The sequence below is a fragment of the Diorhabda sublineata genome, chromosome 6 (assembly GCF_026230105.1).
Source record: "Diorhabda sublineata isolate icDioSubl1.1 chromosome 6, icDioSubl1.1, whole genome shotgun sequence".
In the NCBI taxonomy this organism is placed as follows: Eukaryota; Metazoa; Arthropoda; class Insecta; order Coleoptera; family Chrysomelidae; genus Diorhabda; species Diorhabda sublineata.
In genome coordinates this window covers 36,112,268-36,136,129 of record NC_079479.1, presented here as the reverse complement: position 1 = coordinate 36,136,129, position 23,862 = coordinate 36,112,268, and the positions used below count along the sequence as shown (strand labels likewise).

The following is a 23,862-nucleotide window of genomic DNA, read 5'->3' as shown; positions in this document are numbered from 1 at the left end:
ATAAAATGATATAAAACATTATTAAAAATAAATTTAATACAAATTAACATATATACATAAATACAGATTAGTAATATCTAACATCCGTTGACGTTATTTGGATAATTCACCTATATTTTAATAATACTATCAAATAAGACTAGTTGAATCTGTCAAAATAAAAAAAAAGTTTGCAAAACAAATTTTGAACAATAAATAAACGACATTTTGTACAAGATTCAAAATAAATCGCTATCTATGTGTCTCATTCGTCATTATAGGTAATTGATATTTTCATTCACCCCCTGTAACGTACCAATTTGTTTTTAAACTGTCGTTATTGAAATTGATTTTTTTTTAAATCGGAAACACATATCAACACGTTTATTGAAAATCATGTTTATACGAAATATTCCTAAAAAACAAGATACAAAAAAATATATTTCAATTAGAAAATTACTTTGCCATAGTTTTATTTATTTGTGAACGCGTGACAACGTCGCCGAAATAAGCTACGGCATGAAACGTAAACAAACGGACTCAATGTTGCCAGAATTAAAAGATATCTTTCAATATAGAGAATTTTGAAGATTTTAATTAGAATTTTAAGAAATCCGGGGCGAAACGATATTTTCGAGAAATATAACAATAATAATCTCATCACCTTTTATGTTTAGACATAAAATTAACGCAATTTAGTAACAAAAAAATTTAATAATACTGTCATCGGTGATGAGATGAATCTTTTTTATAAAAAGTGCAGTGGCAACACTGGTGGGACTATTCCATTATATGTCAAGGTGAGGATGGTTGTTTAAAATTAATTTGTTTAGACACAAATATTCAGTTTAAGCAGTTTGTAATTTTTCAGGAATATTTCGTATATAGAATATCGAATCACAGTACTTGATTCTCACATACGAAAAAACTTTTTACTTCGTACGTCATCATCTACCTGGTCCCCGAGTAAATCGTCTGTGCGTGGTTACATTGACTAGAAAATTATTTTTCAAAATTAATTTTGTCTTCCCGTTTGAGGTCGTTCAGGTATTCTAGGTGGCACGTTCGGTACCGGACGGCTGAAAATTATAGTAATAAACTATAGAAAAAAAAAAACAAAAATTAAACCTTTTATCTATTGTGTTAGTCCTTTAAACAGGCCGTTAGTGCTGCAAACGGAAAGCAAAAAAGCCGTTTTGATAGATTTTTTAAATTAAATTAACAGTAAATTCAAGAATTTACTACATGAAATTAAGTTCGAAATATCTAATGGTGAAGTACGATGCATTTGTGATGACGTGGCGTCACCATTTTTTAATATACCGGCTTCCACCAAACTTCGTAGTTGAAGTTCCAGAGACGTACGTACACACAACTCTAATGTATAAAATCGTTTTAAAAGCATATTTAAGTGTTCAAACTTGTGTAAATTACTTAATATTTCGAAATATGCTATTTTAAAGGTTAGTTATTACGTAAATTTACATCGAATTATGATAAATATTTTGAGGTTATGTTATTTTAATCAAACAAATTTTCGTGTTATGAGAAATAATTCTCACATTCCAGATACGATGTTTTTAGTTTGTGTTTTTCTAGAAATTTTAAGTTTCATTTATTTATTATTAAATTGTGTTAAATGTTTAATCGGGAAGTTCGTTGTGGAAAGTTTTTACGAGGGTATGTTCATAAATATGTGAGTGGAATAATCAAATCTTAAAAAAGGTAAGTGAATATGTATAATATATATGTGCATGCTAAAATTTTGAAATCTAGTAGAAATGTTACTTACACTTACATAAAATCCACCACCATTGTAAGAAATTAGTCGAATTAGACTAGGGTTGATCATTTTTAAACAAAAAAAAAATATAGTAATAGGATGAAACACATTGGGAAAGGAAGAGAATATGATAAAAATTGAAGGAAAAATAATTTACTAGCAATCTGCGGTTGGGAAGTAGGTGAGGGGAGAGTTTTTAAGGGTTAAAAACGATTTATATCAATTTTCAGTAAAACTATAAGTCCGATAGAAAAAAGTTAAATAAGAAATTTGTAGATAATAAGAAGATCTATTTTTGTGTTGAATTTTCCATATAAACTTCGAGGTTAGAGAAAAACATTGAGAACACAATGTTTTCCACCCTTAAAACCCCTTTCACTTTCAAACCTCAGATCTCGAGGAAATTATTTTTCTTTCAATTTTTGTTATATTATCTTCTTTATCCAATGGATTTCATTCTTCCAGTACTTTTTTCTAAGTTTCAACCATTTTCAAAGCCCCTATCTAAATTAGTAGTAGCGTATTTTCAAAGCTCAAATATATAAATTTTTTTTTCAAATCTTATTGCCATATGTAAAGATTATTTTCGCAAAAAGCTGGTTTGATATCGTGCAAATTCCAAATCTAATAAAAAGCACTCAAAAATCACCAAGCTAAGTGTAGATGCCAAGATTTCGTAGTAAAAATAAAGAAATTAACCCAGAAATTGAATTAATATTATATGTCAATACATCACTCAGTAAATCGTGTGACTTACACACAGATGGATAAGATACTGTACAAGTTCATCCATCGAAAAGAACCATTTGTTGTTGGTTTGCTGAATTTAAACTTAATCGTACAGACACTGATGATGGTGAACGTTCTGGTCAATTAATTGTTTAAGAAAAAACCTGTGTTTAACCAAAACAATGCACCGATTCACAATTCGATGGCAACGGTGGTTAAATCGAACAATTAGCTTTCTCATCCACCGTATAGTTCACAACTAGCCCCCAGTGACTAGTGGTTATTTGTTAATCCCAAAAAATTGCTCCTAGTTAAGAAATTCACATAAATAAAATTCATTTTTGGCAAAAAAATGTGTTAGTCACACAACTTACTGTTGTGTGATGTGATGTGATGACTTTCCACCACTTTATAAACAATTTCACTCTATTCGATAAAGTATTTTAAATCACATCAGTGATTTTGTCAAAAGCTTTATTATAATCTATAAAACGTTATTCATATTGCTTTTTAAATGTATATAGAGCGGCCTTTATATCAGTATCAAATTTCTGGTGTTATCGAAACAGTATTTATTGATGTTTCTTTGAAATTTTGCAATTTAACCATTTAAATCCGATTTCTGGTATAACCTCTGATAGATTGTTAGTAGGAAAAGTGAAAAAATAAATAAAACACCGTTAATGTTAACCCTATATTTACACATTAAATTCAAAGAGAAACTACAAGTAACGAGATGTGCTTAAAACACTGATTATTATTATTATTATTATTATTATTATTTTGTAATATCGCCTGGCAAAAAAATATTTTTTTTCTCCCTATATATACATCACTTTCAACGGAAACGAAACGGAAATATACAGGGCCGGGTAAAAAGCGTGTAATACGATTTTTCTCGACCTGGTTTATTTTTTCATTTACGATTTACATAACCTCCAATTTTACATATTAAAAATAAAAAAAAACTTCAATATTGACTTCATATTTAAATCGATACAAATTAAAAATAAAATGCAACAACGATAAATTGAGGTATTTATAAAAATATTTCGGTTACAATTTTCAAAAATCGCGCGAAAATTCGACAACCGGCACATTGAATTTGAACAGTCGGTCTGGGTTACAGGGTTGCCAAGTTTACATATTATATAAACTAATAGAGAATATTCTTATAAATTCCAAAATTATTTTCAGTTTTTTCAACTATTATGCAACAATATATATTTTTTTTTATAATCTAATTTGAATTAAATTCCCGTATCGATATTTATTCGAAACGAGAATAAAGTGCAACGTTTTTTTTTCTCTTCTACGATCGAGTAACATCAAGATTAAAGATATAGATGTGAGTTTAACTACAGAGTGATCTTCTAAAACGTTTCAATTAGTTCTGGTTAAACCTGCCATTGGAAACGTCATTATATGGATTAGAAGACGAGACCGTTTATGTTACCACTACATTATCATCTCTGAAGATGGTTATCGAAACGTTCTTGATAGTGTAGTGGTAACGTAAATAGTATGAATGTCATAAAAGGCTTCAAATTTATCTTTTCCGGATTGTCAAATATCATACTTTATGAAATTTTTTTTTAATAAATTATAATGATTTTATAAATAATAAAATTTATTTTTAATTTCGTGTACGAATTTTTGAAAAAAAAAATCGTTTAAAAATTATTTCCTACTATACCGAGAAGGAGATTTAAACGTGGCAACACGGCATATAGTTATTTCATAGTATTTCATCATTCGCGTGTCGTAAGTTACCGCCCATAACGAAACGAGAAACGCGGCCATATTGAGATTTTAACCAATCAGGGAAAGGCGCGCGATTTAAATTTATAACGAATGTAAATTTATTTTTTAAAACATGTTTGCAATAAATCCAAGTATTTTTTTATCGAGTTCGTGTAATAAAAAAAACGAAATTTCGTCTAGGTTAACACATAATTATCATTTTTTTGAAAAAATCTCATCAAAATAATATTTATGATGAATAGTTATATGTGCGAAAATGAGTCACGAAGTTACAGCGTTGCCAAGTTTCAGTAGATGAATATCTCCGTTTTGAATAATGGTATAAATGATGGATTTTAACTATTTTTGAGTATAATGATTTTGTAAATAATAAAATTTATTTTTAATTTCGTGTACGAATTTTTGAAAAAAAAAATCGTTTAAAAATTATTTCCTACTATACCGAGAAGGAGATTTAAACGTGGCAACACGGCATATAGTTATTTCATAGTATTTCATCATTCGCGTGTCGTAAGTTACCGCCCATAACGAAACGAGAAACGCGGCCATATTGAGATTTTAACCAATCAGGGAAAGGCGCGCGATTTAAATTTATAACGAATGTAAATTTATTTTTTAAAACATGTTTGCAATAAATCCAAGTATTTTTTTATCGAGTTCGTGTAATAAAAAAAACGAAATTTCGTCTAGGTTAACACATAATTATCATTTTTTTGAAAAAATCTCATCAAAATAATATTTATGATGAATAGTTATATGTGCGAAAATGAGTAAAGAAGTTACAGCGTTGCCAAGTTTCAGTAGATGAATTTCTCCGTTTTGAATAATGGTATAAATGATGGATTTTAACTATTTTTGAGTATAATGATTTTGTAAATAATAAAATTTATTTTTAATTTCGTGTACGAATTTTTGAAAAAAAAAATCGTTTAAAAATTATTTCCTACTATACCGAGAAGGAGATTTAAACGTGGCAACACGGCATATAGTTATTTCATAGTATTTCATCATTCGCGTGTCGTAAGTTACCGCCCATAACGAAACGAGAAACGCGGCCATATTGAGATTTTAACCAATCAGGGAAAGGCGCGCGATTTAAATTTATAACGAATGTAAATTTATTTTTTAAAACATGTTTGCAATAAATCCAAGTATTTTTTTATCGAGTTCGTGTAATAAAAAAAACGAAATTTCGTCTAGGTTAACACATAATTATCATTTTTTTGAAAAAATCTCATCAAAATAATATTTATGATGAATAGTTATATGTGCGAAAATGAGTCACGAAGTTACAGCGTTGCCAAGTTTCAGTAGATGAATTTCTCCGTTTTGAATAATGGTATAAATGATGGATTTTAACTATTTTTGAGTTTAACAATTTTTTTTTTGTGAATATCGATCGTATTATTATAATTTTCGCCTAATTATTTTTCAACATTGCCTACTAAAGAATACAGGAAGAAGAAAATTACTGAGAATATGAAAAAAGAGAAAAAAGGAACAAACAAAGTCGAGTTAATAATGAATCTCATAAATAATTGAAAAATTACTTCAAAAAACTTGTCAAATGGATAGAACAAGATATACAGGTGAGGTTGAAAATTTAAATAGATTCCGAACCATTAAAAAATAGAATGTTATCAAATTTTGTCATCGAATTAAAAATTTTCTGCAATTTTTAACAAAAAGATCGTCGCACTAATCCATATAAAAACGATATTAATATAATATACAGTGAACGCCGTATTTTTCTAGGGATTACGTCACCGATATTCGACCCCCAATTATTTTATACCCACCGGAAAGACATTTCGTTCAAATTCAATGAATCACTAATAGTAATCCTTGAAAAAAAAGCGTTCAGATGGGAATGTAATGACCAAATTGCACCCCCTTTTAACCATCCACTTTTGATATTGGGATCTGTTAGTCATTTAGTCGAAGGATACATGATGGGGACCCATATAATAGTGATTTTTCCTTTTCTAACAATCCGCAGTCTACTTTTCTTCGTTCTAAACTCACCGGTTTATACCAAAGGTCACAATTACACCGTCTGAGGCAAGTTTCGACAACAAAATTATCGTCTTCAGAAACCTGGTTAACTTGATTATTGGAAACTTGTTCGATATCTTCATCTTATACCTCTTCGAAAAGGTTTCCGGTCCGTATAAGGATGTTTCGATGCTTCGATGACTGTTTGGTTATCAGACATGGTTATTATTATCTGCCTTGTATATTTTTTTTCACGAGTTTCGCCCCAGACCATCTACTGTTCTCTTATACCATCTATTAACCCGATTTATACTCGGGCGACTATTTTTTCTAACAAAGTTTGAAGAGATGACTTGGTGATATTTTTTTTTCGATAAAGATATTTGATGGAAAACGAATTTTTTTGGGGGAAACCTCGTAAATCGTTTAAAAAATTATTGACCTGTCCTCGTAATTCCAAAAAGACAATAATTTTTTTTTTACCCAAAGAAAAAAATCTGACTAAAAAATCAGTCTCGAATAATGAATCGAAACTCATTTAAAATTATTTATCACGTGGTGACATATTTTTTTGGTAAAAAGTACAAAAAAAAAAAACAAAAAAAAAGATGATTGGTAACGTAATCTCAAAGAAACCGAACTTGAAACAAAAAAATCGACGGTTTTCCTATTCGTTCACTGTATAAAATAATCAGTTTCTTAACGTGTTGTACACTATATTTTTTCGACGACCCGCATAACGAAATTCGATTTTCCTGATTTGATAATGGAGAAATATCGAATAAATCGTCGGGAAAATATTTTTTTTCGGTAATCAGACCCAATTACGATATGCTAAGTAGATTATAGACATCGAATTTAGCACGGAAGCTAGTTCCGACTAATAATCTAAATCTGGAATGTACCGTATGGTTGTTTGTTTAGATATCACTAAGGCATATTTTTTTTTGGTTTGTTCTTTATGTATATACATCAACAATTTTTGTTTAAAATTTGTTTTAAGCACTACTTTCAATATACCGATTTTTGTATTTAATCGATACACGTTTATTGGTTATTCCTTATCATATACACATCATCAATAACGTTTAATAATGTTTGTGACATACTGTATATACGGTAGTCGGATTAAAATGAAGAAAATTTCATTATAACTTTGTAGTTTGTTTGAAAAATGATACCTAGGCTTTAAAAGATGCACCGTTAACCTCAAAATAAGTTAAAATTGATAGAGACTGCGATTTTGTATAATTAAATTTATCTATGGTGGTTTTGTTACGTTAAATAATTTGTTAGAATTGAGTTTGGAATCGATAAAACGTTATTTACAATCAATAGAACGATTTTTGTTATTTTAACCTCAATGTTTCGCATGTCTTCAATGTCTATTCTATTTTTTAAGTTTGGCAACGTTGTCTGAATACTTTCCATAAAATTAGTATCAATTTTAGGTTGAAATTAGTCTTCATTAGATTCAGTTTCCTGCTCGAATATGATTTTTTTGGGACTTTTGTGAAGAAATTCCAACTTACGATACATAAGTTTTAGTCCAAATAGACTATAGATTTAATAAAAATCGAAATATTCAATTTTATAAGTCTGGCGACGTTGTTTCAATACCCTGTGTTTCACTAGCACCGATTTTTATGGTTTGGGACTGAAAAAATTCCGCTTTAGATTCAATTTCCCACTCAGATATGATTTTTTTCCAGTTTCTTTGATTTTTTTTTTTTTGGGAAATCGCATAATATTTTTTCTACCTTTCCAAATAGACTATAGATATGGCAAAAACGTCAGATGACATCAAACTATTCCATTTCTTCAACTTTTACTCTAATTTTTAAGTCTGGCAACGTTGTCCGAGTAGTTTTATACCGATTTTTCTAGTTTTAAACCGAAATAGTCTACATTAAATTCTTTTTTACAATTTTTTTGGAAAAATCACAACTTTTGACATATAAAATTCGTCCACATTTCCAAACAGACTTTATATATAATAGAAACCAAAATATTCAATTTCCACTCTACTTTTTAGGTCTGGCAACGTTGCACAAACACTTTTACAGTGACCGACATCAAATTTTTCATTTTGGCTCTGAAAAATGTTGCTCAAAATCCATTTTTCACTTTCGACATTTGTATAAATTTCCAATTATAATGAAAATCAAAATTTTCCAAATTTCAACTACCGTATATAAACATATGTATAATCCCCGGCATTAATACTTTCGAAAATAATCCTATCCCCCCCCCCTTATCCTTGATAATTTTTGTAAAAAAAAAAACATGTTAGTAATGGGCGTTAGGATGTTAGTGACAGTCCTTGATATGGGAAAGTCGAATGTGAATTTTTTATTGATACCGAAAAAAAAAAAAGTGCCACTAGAACCGAAAAAAAATTTCCTTTTATATCACAGCTATATTGGAAAAAAAAAAATGGAACGACACATGCGACTTTCCCATTCGATACAATTATATATGTATAAAAAAAAAATAAGAAAAAAAATTACTTATTGAATTTAAAGGCGTTGGATAATTCGTTGATGGCCGCATTGGTAACGGCCCTTCCTACAGCCATCTGCACTTGCTGGGGTACTTGTATACCCCCCAGACCTTGTTGACCCCCGGCTCGACTATACACACGAGAGACAGACATATAGATCACTTTCAACCAACGAGATTTTTTTATTTTTTCAATTTTTTTCTCATTCACTAAGTAAGCTACATTTTCAATATTAGCATGAAATAATTCGATAGCAAAAAAAATGTACTGAAAACGTTCTGTTACTAGCAAATCTAACTTAGTAGTTCAAATGAACCTTCGATAAGTACTTTAATAATCTATTTTCGGCTGATATGAAACAATAAGGTAGTTCAAATGAACCTATTACCTCAAACATCACACTAATTCAGTTGTAATACCGACAGAATTATCTAAGTAGTTCAAATGAACCTCGAATGTATTCAACAACGACAGGCATCTTCAGACAGTCAATTTATTTATTTTTTAATTAATATTTCTTTGCCCCTGACTAACATGGTAGTTCAAATGTACACTCAATTATTTAAACACTGTTTGGGTGAATAGGCATGATTGTGTTTATAATAATTATACCAGTTTTTTTATTTTTTATTTTCAATAACACCTGCTAGGAAAACTAGAAAAATCAAAACTATTCAAGTATACACATAATTTGTGAAAAATTGTTTTCGGCTTCCTAATATTGATCCGAGAGGGTAGAAAACGAAAGTAAATGAGCAGTTAGTGGTTTCAAGGGATACCTCAAGATTATTAGATTCGAAGGATGCTTCACGGTTACTGGTTTTAAAAATTCCTCACAATTATTAGATCCGAAAGATGCTTCATGACTATCGGTTTCCAAAGATGCCTTACGGTTATTGGTTTTAAAAAATAATCTATTTTCGACTGATATGAAACAACACGGTAGTTCAAATGAACCTCAAACATTACACTAATTCAGTTGTAATACCGACAGAATTATCTAAGTAGTTCAAATGAACCTCGAATGTATTCAACAACGACAAGCATCTTCAAACAGTCAATTTATTTATTTTTTAATTAATTTTTCTTTGTCCCTGACTAACATGGTAGTTCAAATGTACACTCAATGATTTAAACACCGTTTGGGTGAATAGGCATGATTGTGTTTATAATAATTATACCAGTTTTTTTTTATTTATTTTCAATAACACCTACTAGGAAAACTAGAAAAATCAAAACTATTCAAGTATACACATAATTTGTGAAAAATTGTTTTCGGCTTCCTAATATTGATCCGAGAGGGTAGAAAACGAAAGTAAATGAGCAGTTAGTGGTTTCAAGGGATACCTCAAGATTATTAGATTCGAAGGATGCTTCACGGTTATTGGTTTTAAAAAATAATCTATTTTCCACTGATATGAAACAACACGGTAGTTCAAATGAACCTATTACCTCAAACATTACAATAATTCAGTTGTAATACCGACAGAATTATCTAAGTAGTTCAAATGAACCTCGAATGTATTCAACAACGACAAGCATCTTCAAACAGTCAATTTATTTATTTTTTAATTAATTTTTCTTTGTCCCTGACTAACATGGTAGTTCAAATGTACACTCAATGATTTAAACACCGTTTGGGTGAATAGGCATGATTGTGTTTATAATAATTATACCAGTTTTTTTTTTTTTATTTTCAATAACACCTGCTAGGAAAACTAGAAAAATCAAAACTATTCAAGTATACACATAATTTGTGAAAAATTGTTTTCGGCTTCCTAATATTGATCCGAGAGGGTAGAAAACGAAAGTAAATGAGCAGTTAGTGGTTTCAAGGGATACCTCAAGATTATTAGATTCGAAGGATGCTTCACGGTTATTGGTTTTAAAAAATAATCTATTTTCCACTGATATGAAACAACACGGTAGTTCAAATGAACCTATTACCTCAAACATCACACTAATTCAGTTGTAATACCGACAGAATTATCTAAGTAGTTCAAATGAACCTCGAATGTATTCAACAACGACAGGCATCTTCAGACAGTCAATTTATTTATTTTTTAATTAATATTTCTTTGCCCCTGACTAACATGGTAGTTCAAATGTACACTCAATTATTTAAACACCGTTTGGGTGAATAGGCATGATTGTGTTTATAATAATTATACCAGTTTTTTTATTTTTTATTTTCAATAACACCTGCTAGGAAAACTAGAAAAATCAAAACTATTCAAGTATACACATAATTTGTGAAAAATTGTTTTCGGCTTCCTAATATTGATCCGAGAGGGTAGAAAACGAAAGTAAATGAGCAGTTAGCGGTTTCAAGGGATACCTCAAAATTATTAGATTCGAAGGATGCTTCACGGTTACTGGTTTTAAAAATTCCTCACAATTATTAGATCCGAAAGATGCTTCATGACTATCGGTTTCCAAAGATGCCTTACGGTTATTGGTTTTAAAAAATAATCTATTTTCGACTGATATGAAACAACACGGTAGTTCAAATGAACCTCAAACATTACACTAATTCAGTTGTAATACCGACAGAATTATCTAAGTAGTTCAAATGAACCTCGAATGTATTCAACAACGACAAGCATCTTCAAACAGTCAATTTATTTATTTTTTAATTAATTTTTCTTTGTCCCTGACTAACATGGTAGTTCAAATGTACACTCAATGATTTAAACACCGTTTGGGTGAATAGGCATGATTGTGTTTATAATAATTATACCAGTTTTTTTTTATTTATTTTCAATAACACCTACTAGGAAAACTAGAAAAATCAAAACTATTCAAGTATACACATAATTTGTGAAAAATTGTTTTCGGCTTCCTAATATTGATCCGAGAGGGTAGAAAACGAAAGTAAATGAGCAGTTAGTGGTTTCAAGGGATACCTCAAGATTATTAGATTCGAAGGATGCTTCACGGTTATTGGTTTTAAAAAATAATCTATTTTCCACTGATATGAAACAACACGGTAGTTCAAATGAACCTATTACCTCAAACATTACACTAATTCAGTTGTAATACCGACAGAATTATCTAAGTAGTTCAAATGAACCTCGAATGTATTCAACAACGACAAGCATCTTCAAACAGTCAATTTATTTATTTTTTAATTAATTTTTCTTTGCCCCTGACTAACATGGTAGTTCAAATGTACACTCAATGATTTAAACACCGTTTGGGTGAATAGGCATGATTGTGTTTATAATAATTATACCAGTTTTTTTTTTTTTATTTTCAATAACACCTACTAGGAAAACTAGAAAAATCAAAACTATTCAAGTATACACATAATTTGTGAAAAATTGTTTTCGGCTTCCTAATATTGATCCGAGAGGGTAGAAAACGAAAGTAAATGAGCAGTTAGCGGTTTCAAGGGATACCTCAAAATTATTAGATTCGAAGGATGCTTCACGGTTATTGGTTTTAAAAATTCCTCACAATTATTAGATCCGAAAGATGCCCTGAAGTTGTTAGTTTCGAAAGATGCCTCACGGTTATTGGTTTCGAAAGATCATTTGAGAATTCTTAATATATTCAAAACATTGGATTCAGTTAATAGTATGTTTGGGATCATTAAAAATTATGAAGCAAATAGAAAATATTGTAAAAAGAAAAATTTACTGCCGAAAACAGATTAAAAGCAATAGCAGCTAATGGTTTACCATAGACACATATTTTTGAAAAAAAAAAAAAAATCATTAGAAATTCAAAACATTATTATTTTTTTATTTATCGGTGCTGGTATAAGGATTATTTCATTTTAATATTTGAAAGTCGGTATACATATATATAGATTGATTTGAAATTGGGATATTCTCTTATCGATAAATTACATAAATTAACAAAAAGAAAAATTAATTTGAAAGATATCTCATTTTCAAAAAAATCCAACACATGAACAATATTCACAATTTAACAGTATCTTTTACAAAAAAAAAGAAAAAAACAAACAAACAAACACGTTTCTAATTCAAGCTTGACATCATATAACATAGCACCCTATATATAATTTCAACAACGTAATCAGCAAAAGTTGCATAATTGACGTTTATTACTGAAAAACAATTTGAATATTTGGGAAAATTATTTATAATATCAATGGAGTTGAAAATTGAAAAAAAAAATGATAAAAAAAATCCATTATGCAACCGGTTGCTATTTTATTATATTTATATAAATGTATAATGGTAAAATATAATGTTTACTAAATATTAAATGCCGTTTTTAACGCCTCCTGAAAATAAAACCACAAGCTCAACATAACGACACCTGTGGCTAACTATGTTCAATTAAAAATAGAAAAATAAAAAATTAATAACCGCCCAAAACATTTATACAAATTTAATCATTTTTATAAAATCGTTTTGGGGCAATTATTAAACGTTATGTTAGTGGATGATAAAACAAAAGATTTTTATCAATTAAAATACTCACGTTGGAATTAGAGGTGCTGGAAGTGATTGCCCCTGTGGCCTACCCGGGGGCATTGGAGGAGCACCACCACCTGGTCGATTAGGTATAGCAGGAGCCGGTCTGCCACTACTGGGCGGCGGAGGCGGAGCCCTAGATCCAAGAGAACCTAAACAAACATTATCCGATTATAGAGTACAACCAAGACCGAGGAAAAATAAGTAGATAAAAATAAATAAAAACAATTCGGGAACGAGGTACAAGGAAAAATAAAGAAAAATAGAAATACTAAATGGAAAATAACAAGATTAAGAAAAATATAGACAAGATGACAATCGAGAAGAAGAAACGAAAGACGGTGAAGGAAGAAAAGTAGTGGACAATGGAAAAATTAAAAGAAAAAAATATATTAAGCGAAAAAAATGGATAAAAGGTAGAATAAATGTGTCGAAATGGAGACAATAAAGAAAATAGAAAAATCGGGAATGTACAAGGGAAAAAAAAGAGACGGAATAATAGGTAAAAACATACTAAACGAAAATCAAATGAGTTAAATTATAATTATTTACATACCGCTAGATCCGACGACGCCCATCTGTGGCGTCGGTTTTCTTGGTCCCCCAGGACTAGGAGGTGACAATCTGGGATTCTCAAGCCCGCTAGCTAACCAATCGTTCTTAACCGGAGGAGGTACCGGAGTAGATACCGTAGCCATAGAAACGTCCCCTATAATATTTAGGGCTTCTTTGCAAGCGTGATACATACGTAACATCTCTTCGCGTTTTTGAGCTTCTTCCGGAGCCTGAAATATACTCAATTATTATTATTGTTAAAAGATTAATCATTTTACGTACCTCTTCCATCATTTGGGATTGATCTCCGCTGGCGTATATGTGGGCCAACAGTTCCCCGTTTATAAATTCTTTGGTATGATTTATAATCATGTACATTATTGTTTTGGGTACGAGATCTCTTGTTGTTTTTGTTACGATACGCATGTAGCTGTCGACCAAATTTCTTATAGTTTCTACTTGACGTTCCAATTGGGGATCCATCGAACTTGTTACGCTCTCTCCCGAAGACTGAACAAAACGTTCAAAATTATATAGAAATTTCTATATTCGAACGGAAATAATCTAATTTGCTACTGGATAGTTACTTCAAGTGGAATATTATAGCAAAAAAAAATGTTTTGAGAAATATTTAATGCCTCTGAATTGAAGTAGTAGTTCAAATGAACCTCAAATCCTTCCGACACAAAGTTATATCTACGACAAGCACCTTTTTCATATTTCGAAATATCTTTTTACCGAAAGTTAAAAACTAGTCTTCTACTAATACGGTAGTTCAAATATACCTAATGCACTGTGGACATTTTTTCAGATGAATAAACACGATTTTGTCATACATTTTCAAATTGACTAAAAAAACGAACGAACTGAGAGTGCACAATTGAAGTAGTAGTTCAAATGAACCTCAAATTCTTCCGACACAAAGTTATATCTACGACAAGCACCTTTTTCATATTTCGAAATATCTTTTTACCGAAAGTTAAAAACTCGTCTTCTACTAATACGGTAGTTCAAATATACCCAATGCACTGTGGACATTTTTTCAGATGAATAAACACGATTTTGTCATACATTTTCAAATTGACTAAAAAAACGAACGAACTGAGAGTGCACAATTGAAGTAGTAGTTCAAATGAACCTCAAATTCTTCCGACACAAAGTTATATCTACGACAAGCACCTTTTTCATATTTCGAAATATCTTTTTACCGAAAGTTAAAAACTCGTCTTCTACTAATACGGTAGTTCAAATATACCCAATGCACTGTGGACATTTTTTCAGATGAAAAAACACGATTTTGTCATACATTTTCAAATTGACTAAAAAAACGAACGAACTGAGAGTGCACAATTGAAGTAGTAGTTCAAATGAACCTCAAATCCTTCCAACACAAAGTTATATTTACGACAAGCACTTTTTTCATATTTCGAAATATCTTTTACCGAAAGTTAAAAACTCGTCTTCTACTAATACGGTAGTTCAAATATACCCAATGCACTGTGGACATTTTTTCAGACGAATAAACACGATTTTGTCATACATTTTCAAATTGACTAAAAAAACGAACGAACTGAGAGTGCACAATTGAAGTAGTAGTTCAAATGAACCTCAAATCCTTCCGACACAAAGTTATATCTACGACAAGCACCTTTTTCATATTTCGAAATATCTTTTACCGAAAGTTAAAAACTCGTCTTCTACTAATACGGTAGTTCAAATATACCCAATGCACTGTGGACATTTTTTCAGACGAATAAACACGATTTTGTCATACATTTTCAAATTGACTAAAAAAACGAACGAACTGAGAGTGCACAATTGAAGTAGTAGTTCAAATGAACCTCAAATCCTTCCGACACAAAGTTATATCTACGACAAGCACCTTTTTCATATTTCGAAATATCTTTTACCGAAAGTTAAAAACTCGTCTTCTACTAATACGGTAGTTCAAATATACCCAATGCACTGTGGACATTTTTTCAGACGAATAAACACGATTTTGTCATACATTTTCAAATTGACTAAAAAAACGAACGAACTGAGAGTGCACAATTGAAGTAGTAGTTCAAATGAACCTCAAATCCTTCCGACACAAAGTTATATCTACGACAAGCACCTTTTTCATATTTCGAAATATCTTTTACCGAAAGTTAAAAACTCGTCTTCTACTAATACGGTAGTTCAAATATACCCAATGCACTGTGGACATTTTTTCAGACGAATAAACACGATTTTGTCGTACATTTTCAAATTGACCAAAAAAACGAATTAACTGAGAGTGCACAATTGAAGTAGTAGTTCAAATGAACCTCAAATCCTTCCGACACAAAGTTATATCTACGACAAGCACCTTTTTCATATTTCGAAATATCTTTTACCGAAAGTTAAAAACTCGTCTTCTACTAATACGGTAGTTCAAATATACCCAATGCACTGTGGACATTTTTTCAGATGAATAAACACGATTTTGTCATACATTTTCAAATTGACTAAAAAAACGAACGAACTGAGAGTGCACAATTGAAGTAGTAGTTCAAATGAACCTCAAATTCTTCCGACACAAAGTTATATCTACGACAAGCACCTTTTTCATATTTCGAAATATCTTTTTACCGAAAGTTAAAAACTCGTCTTCTACTAATACGGTAGTTCAAATATACCCAATGCACTGTGGACATTTTTTCAGATGAATAAACACGATTTTGTCATACATTTTCAAATTGACTAAAAAAACGAACGAACTGAGAGTGCACAATTGAAGTAGTAGTTCAAATGAACCTCAAATTCTTCCGACACAAAGTTATATCTACGACAAGCACCTTTTTCATATTTCGAAATATCTTTTTACCGAAAGTTAAAAACTCGTCTTCTACTAATACGGTAGTTCAAATATACCCAATGCACTGTGGACATTTTTTCAGATGAATAAACACGATTTTGTCATACATTTTAAAATTGATCCAAAAAACGAATGAACTGAGAGTGCACAATTAGAGTAGTAGTTCAAATGAACTTTTTTTTTGCAGAGTCATATCTAACGTAACATTCAAGTCATTTAAATATATAGTAGTTCAAATGTCCCCTTAATGATAAGAGATAGATAAACATGTTTTTCGCTTGGTTATGGATGAATCGGAAAGGGAGAGGGTCACAAAATTCTAATCCCTTCTAGAACGACCTATTGACGATTCACCAAAAACTGCCGAATAACAAAAAGAAAGACACAACTCATTCAATCAGAATTCATACCATCACATGGGATATTGACGCCTCCGAAACCGTAATTACAACAGGAAATGGTCCAATGGACCAAATAGGCATTATAATAATCAAAAATAAAACAAATTTATGTTGTTTAGATTAAGGAAAAAAACTTGGAACTAATTATTAGTTCAGAATTGAAACAGTAGTTCAAATGAACCTTAAATACTTTCAGATGTCGAACAGGTACCTTTTTAAGCTTCCGTTTTCACTTCCCCTTTACTCTTAAGGTAGTTCAAATGTACCCCCAATGATTAGAGCGCTGTGAACATCGTTTGGATGAATAAATATATTTTAATCTCAACATATAGACTACTCAAGTTACTTTTCCAACCTTTTAATAACAACAAAAAAGAAAATTACAAGTTTTTGACTTGTTTATGAAGGTTCGAGAAAAGGGAGAATTACAAATATGCCTCTTTCAGAACATCCTTTTGATAATTTACCAAAAACAGGTGATTTTGAGTAATTAAATACCGTAACAAAGTATACTGCTGCCTCCAAAATCATAATAACAACAGGGATAGGTGTGTACGGACCAAGGCCGCATCCTAGGATCATCCAGAAGAAGATTTAGACAGAAAATTTTAGTTTAACTGTATTTTCCTATCACCCTGTATAGGCAAATGAGAAATTACAACGAAAATATGAATAATTCTAAATATTCCACTCAAGTTTGGTATCAAACGATGTCTGTTACTACTAAAATCAACTATTTCGAGTAGGTTGAATTTTTTATAAAAAAAAAAAAAATACAGACATCCTTTATACTAAATATAAGTGCACTGGTAAACGTTGTGTGGAGTGTACGTGTAGCGCATTTTTTCAATTTTACAAACCTGATCCCCTCCCTGCCGCGACCAGAAGCAAACAAAAACACATAAACACTCACTGATTAGATACAAAAAAATAAAATATCAATTAAAATTGATTATTTAACAAGTACGCACTAATAAACCGAAAAAGCGTCTATTTTTTGGGGGAAAATTGTATGTGCTGGAGTAAAACCGCAACCTAAAAGGATAAACGTTTATCTTGCACCCTGTATACTCATTTGTTTGGTAATTAAGTCATAAAATCGATTTTAATGGAACACTCTGTATACTAATATGAGTCAAAACTATTAAGATCATATTTTAATTGCATTTTAATAATCTGCTAAGTATTTGGTACATCAAAACCTAATTTAGGATATCCAGTTATATAAAATGTGCTAAAAGTTGAGTTTTTCCAAGACTAACGTTTATCCTTACGGGAAAAAAACAAAACAACCGAAAGCTTCAAAGTAATTATTTCGAACTTACATTCGATGTATTCTGAAAAATAACAAAATAAATAAAAATAATAATAAAAACAAAAATATAATAACAAAAATACGTTTCGTGTTATTTATTTGAAAAATTTCACTCACATCATCTCCGTTTAAAGTTTCCGTTTGCTTTTCAGGATAAACTCCGGCCCTTAAGAACGAAGCCTTCCAAGAATCTACTTCGTCGACAGTTTCACAGCTCAATTCAAGTTGTTTATAATCCTTCAATATCAAATTTTTTATTATATTCTAATATGTAGAACGTTCAATATTTATTTACCTTATAAACATTCCTACCGTCCGGATTGAAAATAGCAAACATGTGCCTTCTAGACATAAAACCTTGTTCGATGTCTCTCAATTTTAAACCGTCTAAAGGTAACATGTATTTCTTTTCCCTTTCCTCTTCGTCTTTGTACCAAGAGATGCTCTCCGATGTAAGAACGAACCAATAATCTCTCGAACCTCCTTTCATTATACCCAAATTGTGGATGCACATGTAACCCTTTCTTATTACTTGATTACCCAGAGTACCGCGGGTACCTTTGGCTGCCGCGCTTTCCGATTGGCTTTGCGCACTACGAAATTGAAAAATATGAAAAAGAAAAAAACAAATAATTAACACACATAACCTAAAAATGGGGCTACGAATATTTTGAAGTATGTAGAAACGAACATAGCTTATAAATTGATAAAATTAGAGGCCACAAACATTTACAGTGTGTCTTAAAAAATAAGTAGAGCTCAATCAATATGATTTTAGGTTTCAAATATTTACAATATGTTTCGAAAAGTTAGAATCGAACATAACCTATAAACAGATACAAGAAAACTACAGAAAATATGAAATGGAACAGATAGGGGTGGAAAAGATTGATAAAACAAGATACAAATTCATACCGATCATCCAGGAAGAAGAAATTCGTTTCCAGTTGCATAAAATCAAAAATTCAAACAACTAGGAAAAGTTGATACATCGAAAATTATAAAAATCATCAATTGAGTGTAGATATGAACATAAAAGTCATAAGAATGAGCCGATAAAGATAAAAACCTATAAAACAATTAACTGGGCATGAAAAGTGAGACGCAATAAAGGAGAATACGAAAATATTTAGCTCCAAGAATAATATTACAAGACAATTCCTAATAATTCGATATGTGTGTTCATTTACTTACTTCGCAAATCCGATGAAATCTTCATGATTGGTATTCATATAAGCTAATTCGCAATCGATTAATAAACACAGCTGCTCTTTACAATATTGTTCCCTGCTTCTAATGTGAGTCGTAACGATCCTTTCCACTTCTTCTCTCAAACGAGGATAACGCGCCATCTAAAATACATTTTTGTTTAAATTTTGCATTAAAATTGGAAAAAGAGTCTCGGCTATTGGAGTAAATAGTCCGTTAAATAATTACTAATATAAAGGAGGCCTAGGATATGTTGTGTCCCCCTTTCTTGCTCCGGAATATGGGATAACTGCAGCTACCAGAAATATTTGTACAACTGAGAGACATTAGACAGTAATAGAACAAACTAGAGATAAAAAAAGTTGGAAATGCCTTATACAGAACAAAATTAAATTGATTTAGATGCAATTGAAACAAAATCCGAAAAAGAACGTTGAAATCCAAACTAACAGATGTTTCGAGAATGTAACATGTAACTGAGACGAAGGAGATAAAATGTAAACGAATAAAGAAGGAAGAGACCATAATTCCCAATAAAATACAACCGTAGTTGTTCGATATAGGATTAATTAGGTATTGGAATATTAAAAACAATGACTTACCCTGTCCGTACACATCCTGACCACATTTGATAATTCCTGAACTACCAAATCGACACATTTCAAAGACGGTTCTTTCAATCTGGATATCTGTTTTTTAACTATAGCTTCGAAAGCCATATCAGGTGTGAATAAACCAACCTAAAACATGAATAAAATTAAAAATTCGATACTAATTATATTTAAAATTAATAATATACTCACTCTGATACCGTGAATGTTTCTTATAGCGAAAGCGATTTCTCTACGCAATTCCTTTTCGTCAAATTCCATTTTGACGATTTCGAAGGGGAACCTTTCGTGAAATAATCGATTTATTTTAGCCCCACCGGATAATTCCATAGTATTTATCTGAGCTGATCCGGATCCTTCGATCGTTCTATCAAAATCCACTTGGAGCTGTTGAATCATCCTTAAAAAATTTAGTACTTGATGATTTACAATTAAATTCTTATTAAATCACTTACTGTAACATGGCTTTCGTTTTGATAGATGGATCGTCCGGTCTGAAATGCTTGAACTGATCGACATCTTTTTCCAATTGCAACAGTTGCTTTTGCAATTTATCTCTTAAAGTTGGTAGAGTATCTCGGATATGATTGGTAAGTTGTTGATTCAGAACTCTTTGTAAATACGGCGTACCTAAACGTTCAGCTATATGTCGATAAGCGGGATGACTGAAAAAATTTTAAAATCAATTAACAAATACTATAAAAAAAAAAACAAAAATCCATCAACCCCTGGCAATTTGGCCCCTGTCTAATCTGACAACCTCTATAATTCAACATTTCAAGAACTTTCAGATTATAGGGTGCTGCTGGAGTTTTAAATCAAAAAGAAGATAAAGTTGTGCACTTTTCATTATTTCATTCACTATTTCACTTTAAAAAATTTCCAAAAACAAACAATAGGGGGTAATGAGTTCAAATTCTGACAGTTATCGTTTGAAATATGATACTTGTGAGAAAAATATGAAAACATGATTTGTAGTAACTCAAACTGACAGGGGAGTTATTGATCAATGGGGTAACTCTATTTTTTTTTTCATTCTGCAGATATAATATGAACAAAAAAACGGATTATGGATCATTATGGAAAACGGATGTTTTTTTTTTCTTCGTAATTTGTTATCTTCAAGTCAATGACACCTAAAATCCGGTTATATCAAACTAGAATTTATATCGGCAAACAAAACTGAAAAGAATATTTATCAAACGGAAACGAACTCTTAATAACTTAATATCCAGTTATATTTACTGTTCCACTCGACATTTTACATTCAAAACTATGACAATCGAGAGATAAAAAACATTGTGAGTATATAAAAATGATGTTTAGTTGATGTTGCATCAACTAAAATGGAAATACCAAAGAGATATCCATAATTCCACGTTGGGTCATTTGAACTACTCATCCTCAAATATAGTATTTTGATCACTCTCTTCTCATAGAAAGTTTTGAAATTCATAATTATGTAATAACAAAGCTTCTGATCATACTGATGTCAAACTATTGAGAGTAAAAAGAAAACAACTGAAAAAAGGCCACGGTGTACATCGGGATGTCTTGATTGAATGTAGTATGGATAATTATAAGTTAAGACTACTAGATATTTAATTAACATTCACATATCTTGGAAGGAAGAAAATATGCCGTTTAGCTTTCTAAAAGTCACTGTTTTATATCCGGTTCAAAGAATTTGAAGTCTGTTTTCGAATTGTCCTCCTGTAAGGCGTGGACCCCAAGTTGAAAACACAGGATTAGACAATACAATAAATAAAACGGATAGTTTTAGACATTCCCAGATAGTGTTGCATAAAAAATCCAAAAAGACAATAAAAAATATAAAACTTACCTAAGGAAAAACTTCCTTTCAGCTGCCAACGCCGCGTTTATATCCTTCCTTCCTTCAATGTCTCTCTGAGAACGATTCACAACTCCGATATAGCCTCTCCTTAGAGGTAATAATTTATTTTCTAATATATCACGAGCATCTGTACCGTCATCCATAAGATCCAGCTTAGTTATCACACCAATTGTTCTAAGACCTGAAAAAAATTTAGTTATCGATATAATTACATATCCGAGTTATAGATCCTTGAAGTACCTTGAGCATCGACTTCTTTAGCCAATTTAAGCGCGTCAGAATTGGCTAAATCCGTATTGGCAGGTGTTACTGCCAAAATTAAGCAGGATTCTCTTTTTATAAACTGCAGTATCATTGATCTTATTTGCTGTTCAATGTCTGCAGGTTGATCGCCTATAGGGACTTTAGTTAAACCAGGTAAATCAATAAGAGTTAAATTCAGCACTGAAAATATAATAGGATGTAGTTTGAGGTTTAATAAACAGGATTATTTCATTTACCATTGGGTGAATATACTCTCAGGTTAATGGGTATGTTAGATATGCCTTTATTGCTTCCTGTAACTCTGTCGGTTTCAGCTTCAATTTCTTTACGGACTTCATCAAAATCCACAAATTTCTTACCTTTACAATGTAAAAATTCCGCATATTCTATAAGAAAATACGAAAATGATCAGAGATAACACTGACAATTATTTATAAAATGGCATAAAGACAAAGAAACTAAACTAAAACGTTCATTATTGAAATAAATATAAAACTAACAAGTATTTTATTTTTAACATCAAAATTTAGTTGAAAAACATGCTTACAAATAAAATTATTACAAAATTACCGGAATTTGCGTTAATCAGCTGTAGAATAAGTGGTCTTCTTGTAACAATTCCTGATCCTCTTGGAAGAAAATCTCTTCAAAAAAAAAACATTCAATTATATAATTATAATAAACTAATAGAGCTGTATTAACCTTTTCACCTACTCTAAATATTCTGATTTAAATAATAGGTCGAGCCCCAATTTCTCGAACGAATCAATTTTTCAAATTTGACAGGTCAATAGCCAGGTCATTGTGTCAAAAGTCAAAAATCGAAATTGATTTACAAACATCTAATGTAATCAATAACTATTTGTATCTATTTAGATTATAATTATTTAAATAAAAATAATTTTGAACTTACTTTCCTACGAAATTTTCCAAAACTGAACTTTTTCCTGCCGATTGTCCGCCCACCACTGCGATTTGTGGTAGATCCAAAGTCATATGAACACCCAGTTGTGTAAAAGCATCTTGCAACTTATTCACAATTGGAATAAGTTGCTCCATTCCCAGATTCCCTGCCATTTTTAGGCCGGAACTTTACACAAACTACCGAAAATGAAATAATTTTATTCAGCACTTGGGGTATACATCAACGAACATGGCCGATAATATATTGACTGAAACGCGCATGAGTCATATATTACTATTATTAAATTTAATTATTAAAAACTTTTATATTTGATACTGATGAATTTAATTCGTTTGTTTATAAATTTTTTTAAAATTGTCAAACTGAAAATTGTTTTTAAAGCACAATTTTAACCTTTAAGCGATAAATAAATGATAAAATTTGAATGTTCAGATTATCAATATACAAACGCATGCGCATTGAAAAGAAAATCTATTCAATAATTAAAACTTGATTTACAAGAAATTCGAATTAAACTATTTTGTACAAATTTATTTAAAGTATATAAAACATTTAATCTCACTCTTAATAGAAGCAGAGAATATTCCGAAACAACATTTTTATTAACGCCTTCGAAAAATAACTGACAGCATACTTGTTTTACCATTATTTTATATTAAATAATGAAGTATTTCGTTTTATATATAC

At 30.7% G+C, this 23,862-nt stretch overlaps 1 protein-coding gene across 3 annotated transcripts; it reads right to left on the bottom strand.

Annotated features, from left to right (window-relative positions):
- Positions 1–18: 18 nt before the first annotated feature.
- On the bottom strand, positions 19–23,518 carry LOC130446073 (dynamin). Of its 3 annotated transcripts, XM_056782115.1 has the most exons (16): positions 23,164–23,518; positions 22,821–22,894; positions 22,487–22,636; positions 22,227–22,430; positions 21,975–22,167; positions 20,587–20,796; positions 20,324–20,531; positions 20,123–20,260; positions 19,506–19,663; positions 18,607–18,904; positions 18,429–18,548; positions 14,039–14,266; positions 13,758–13,986; positions 13,209–13,353; positions 8,761–8,883; positions 19–1,058 (listed from the first exon to the last, which is right to left on the bottom strand). In XM_056782115.1, the coding sequence occupies exons 1-16, from the start codon at positions 23,325–23,327 to the stop codon at positions 995–997; spliced, it is 2,706 nt and encodes a 901-aa protein (XP_056638093.1). In that variant the 5' UTR covers positions 23,328–23,518; the 3' UTR covers positions 19–994. The 3 variants fall into 3 exon arrangements, with proteins under 3 accessions (XP_056638093.1, XP_056638094.1, XP_056638095.1); XM_056782116.1 differs by lacking the exon at positions 8,761–8,883; XM_056782117.1 differs by lacking the exons at positions 19–1,058; positions 8,761–8,883 and adding an exon at positions 12,473–13,008 and having other exon boundaries at positions 23,164–23,517.
- Between the last annotated feature and the right edge of the window lie 344 nt (positions 23,519–23,862).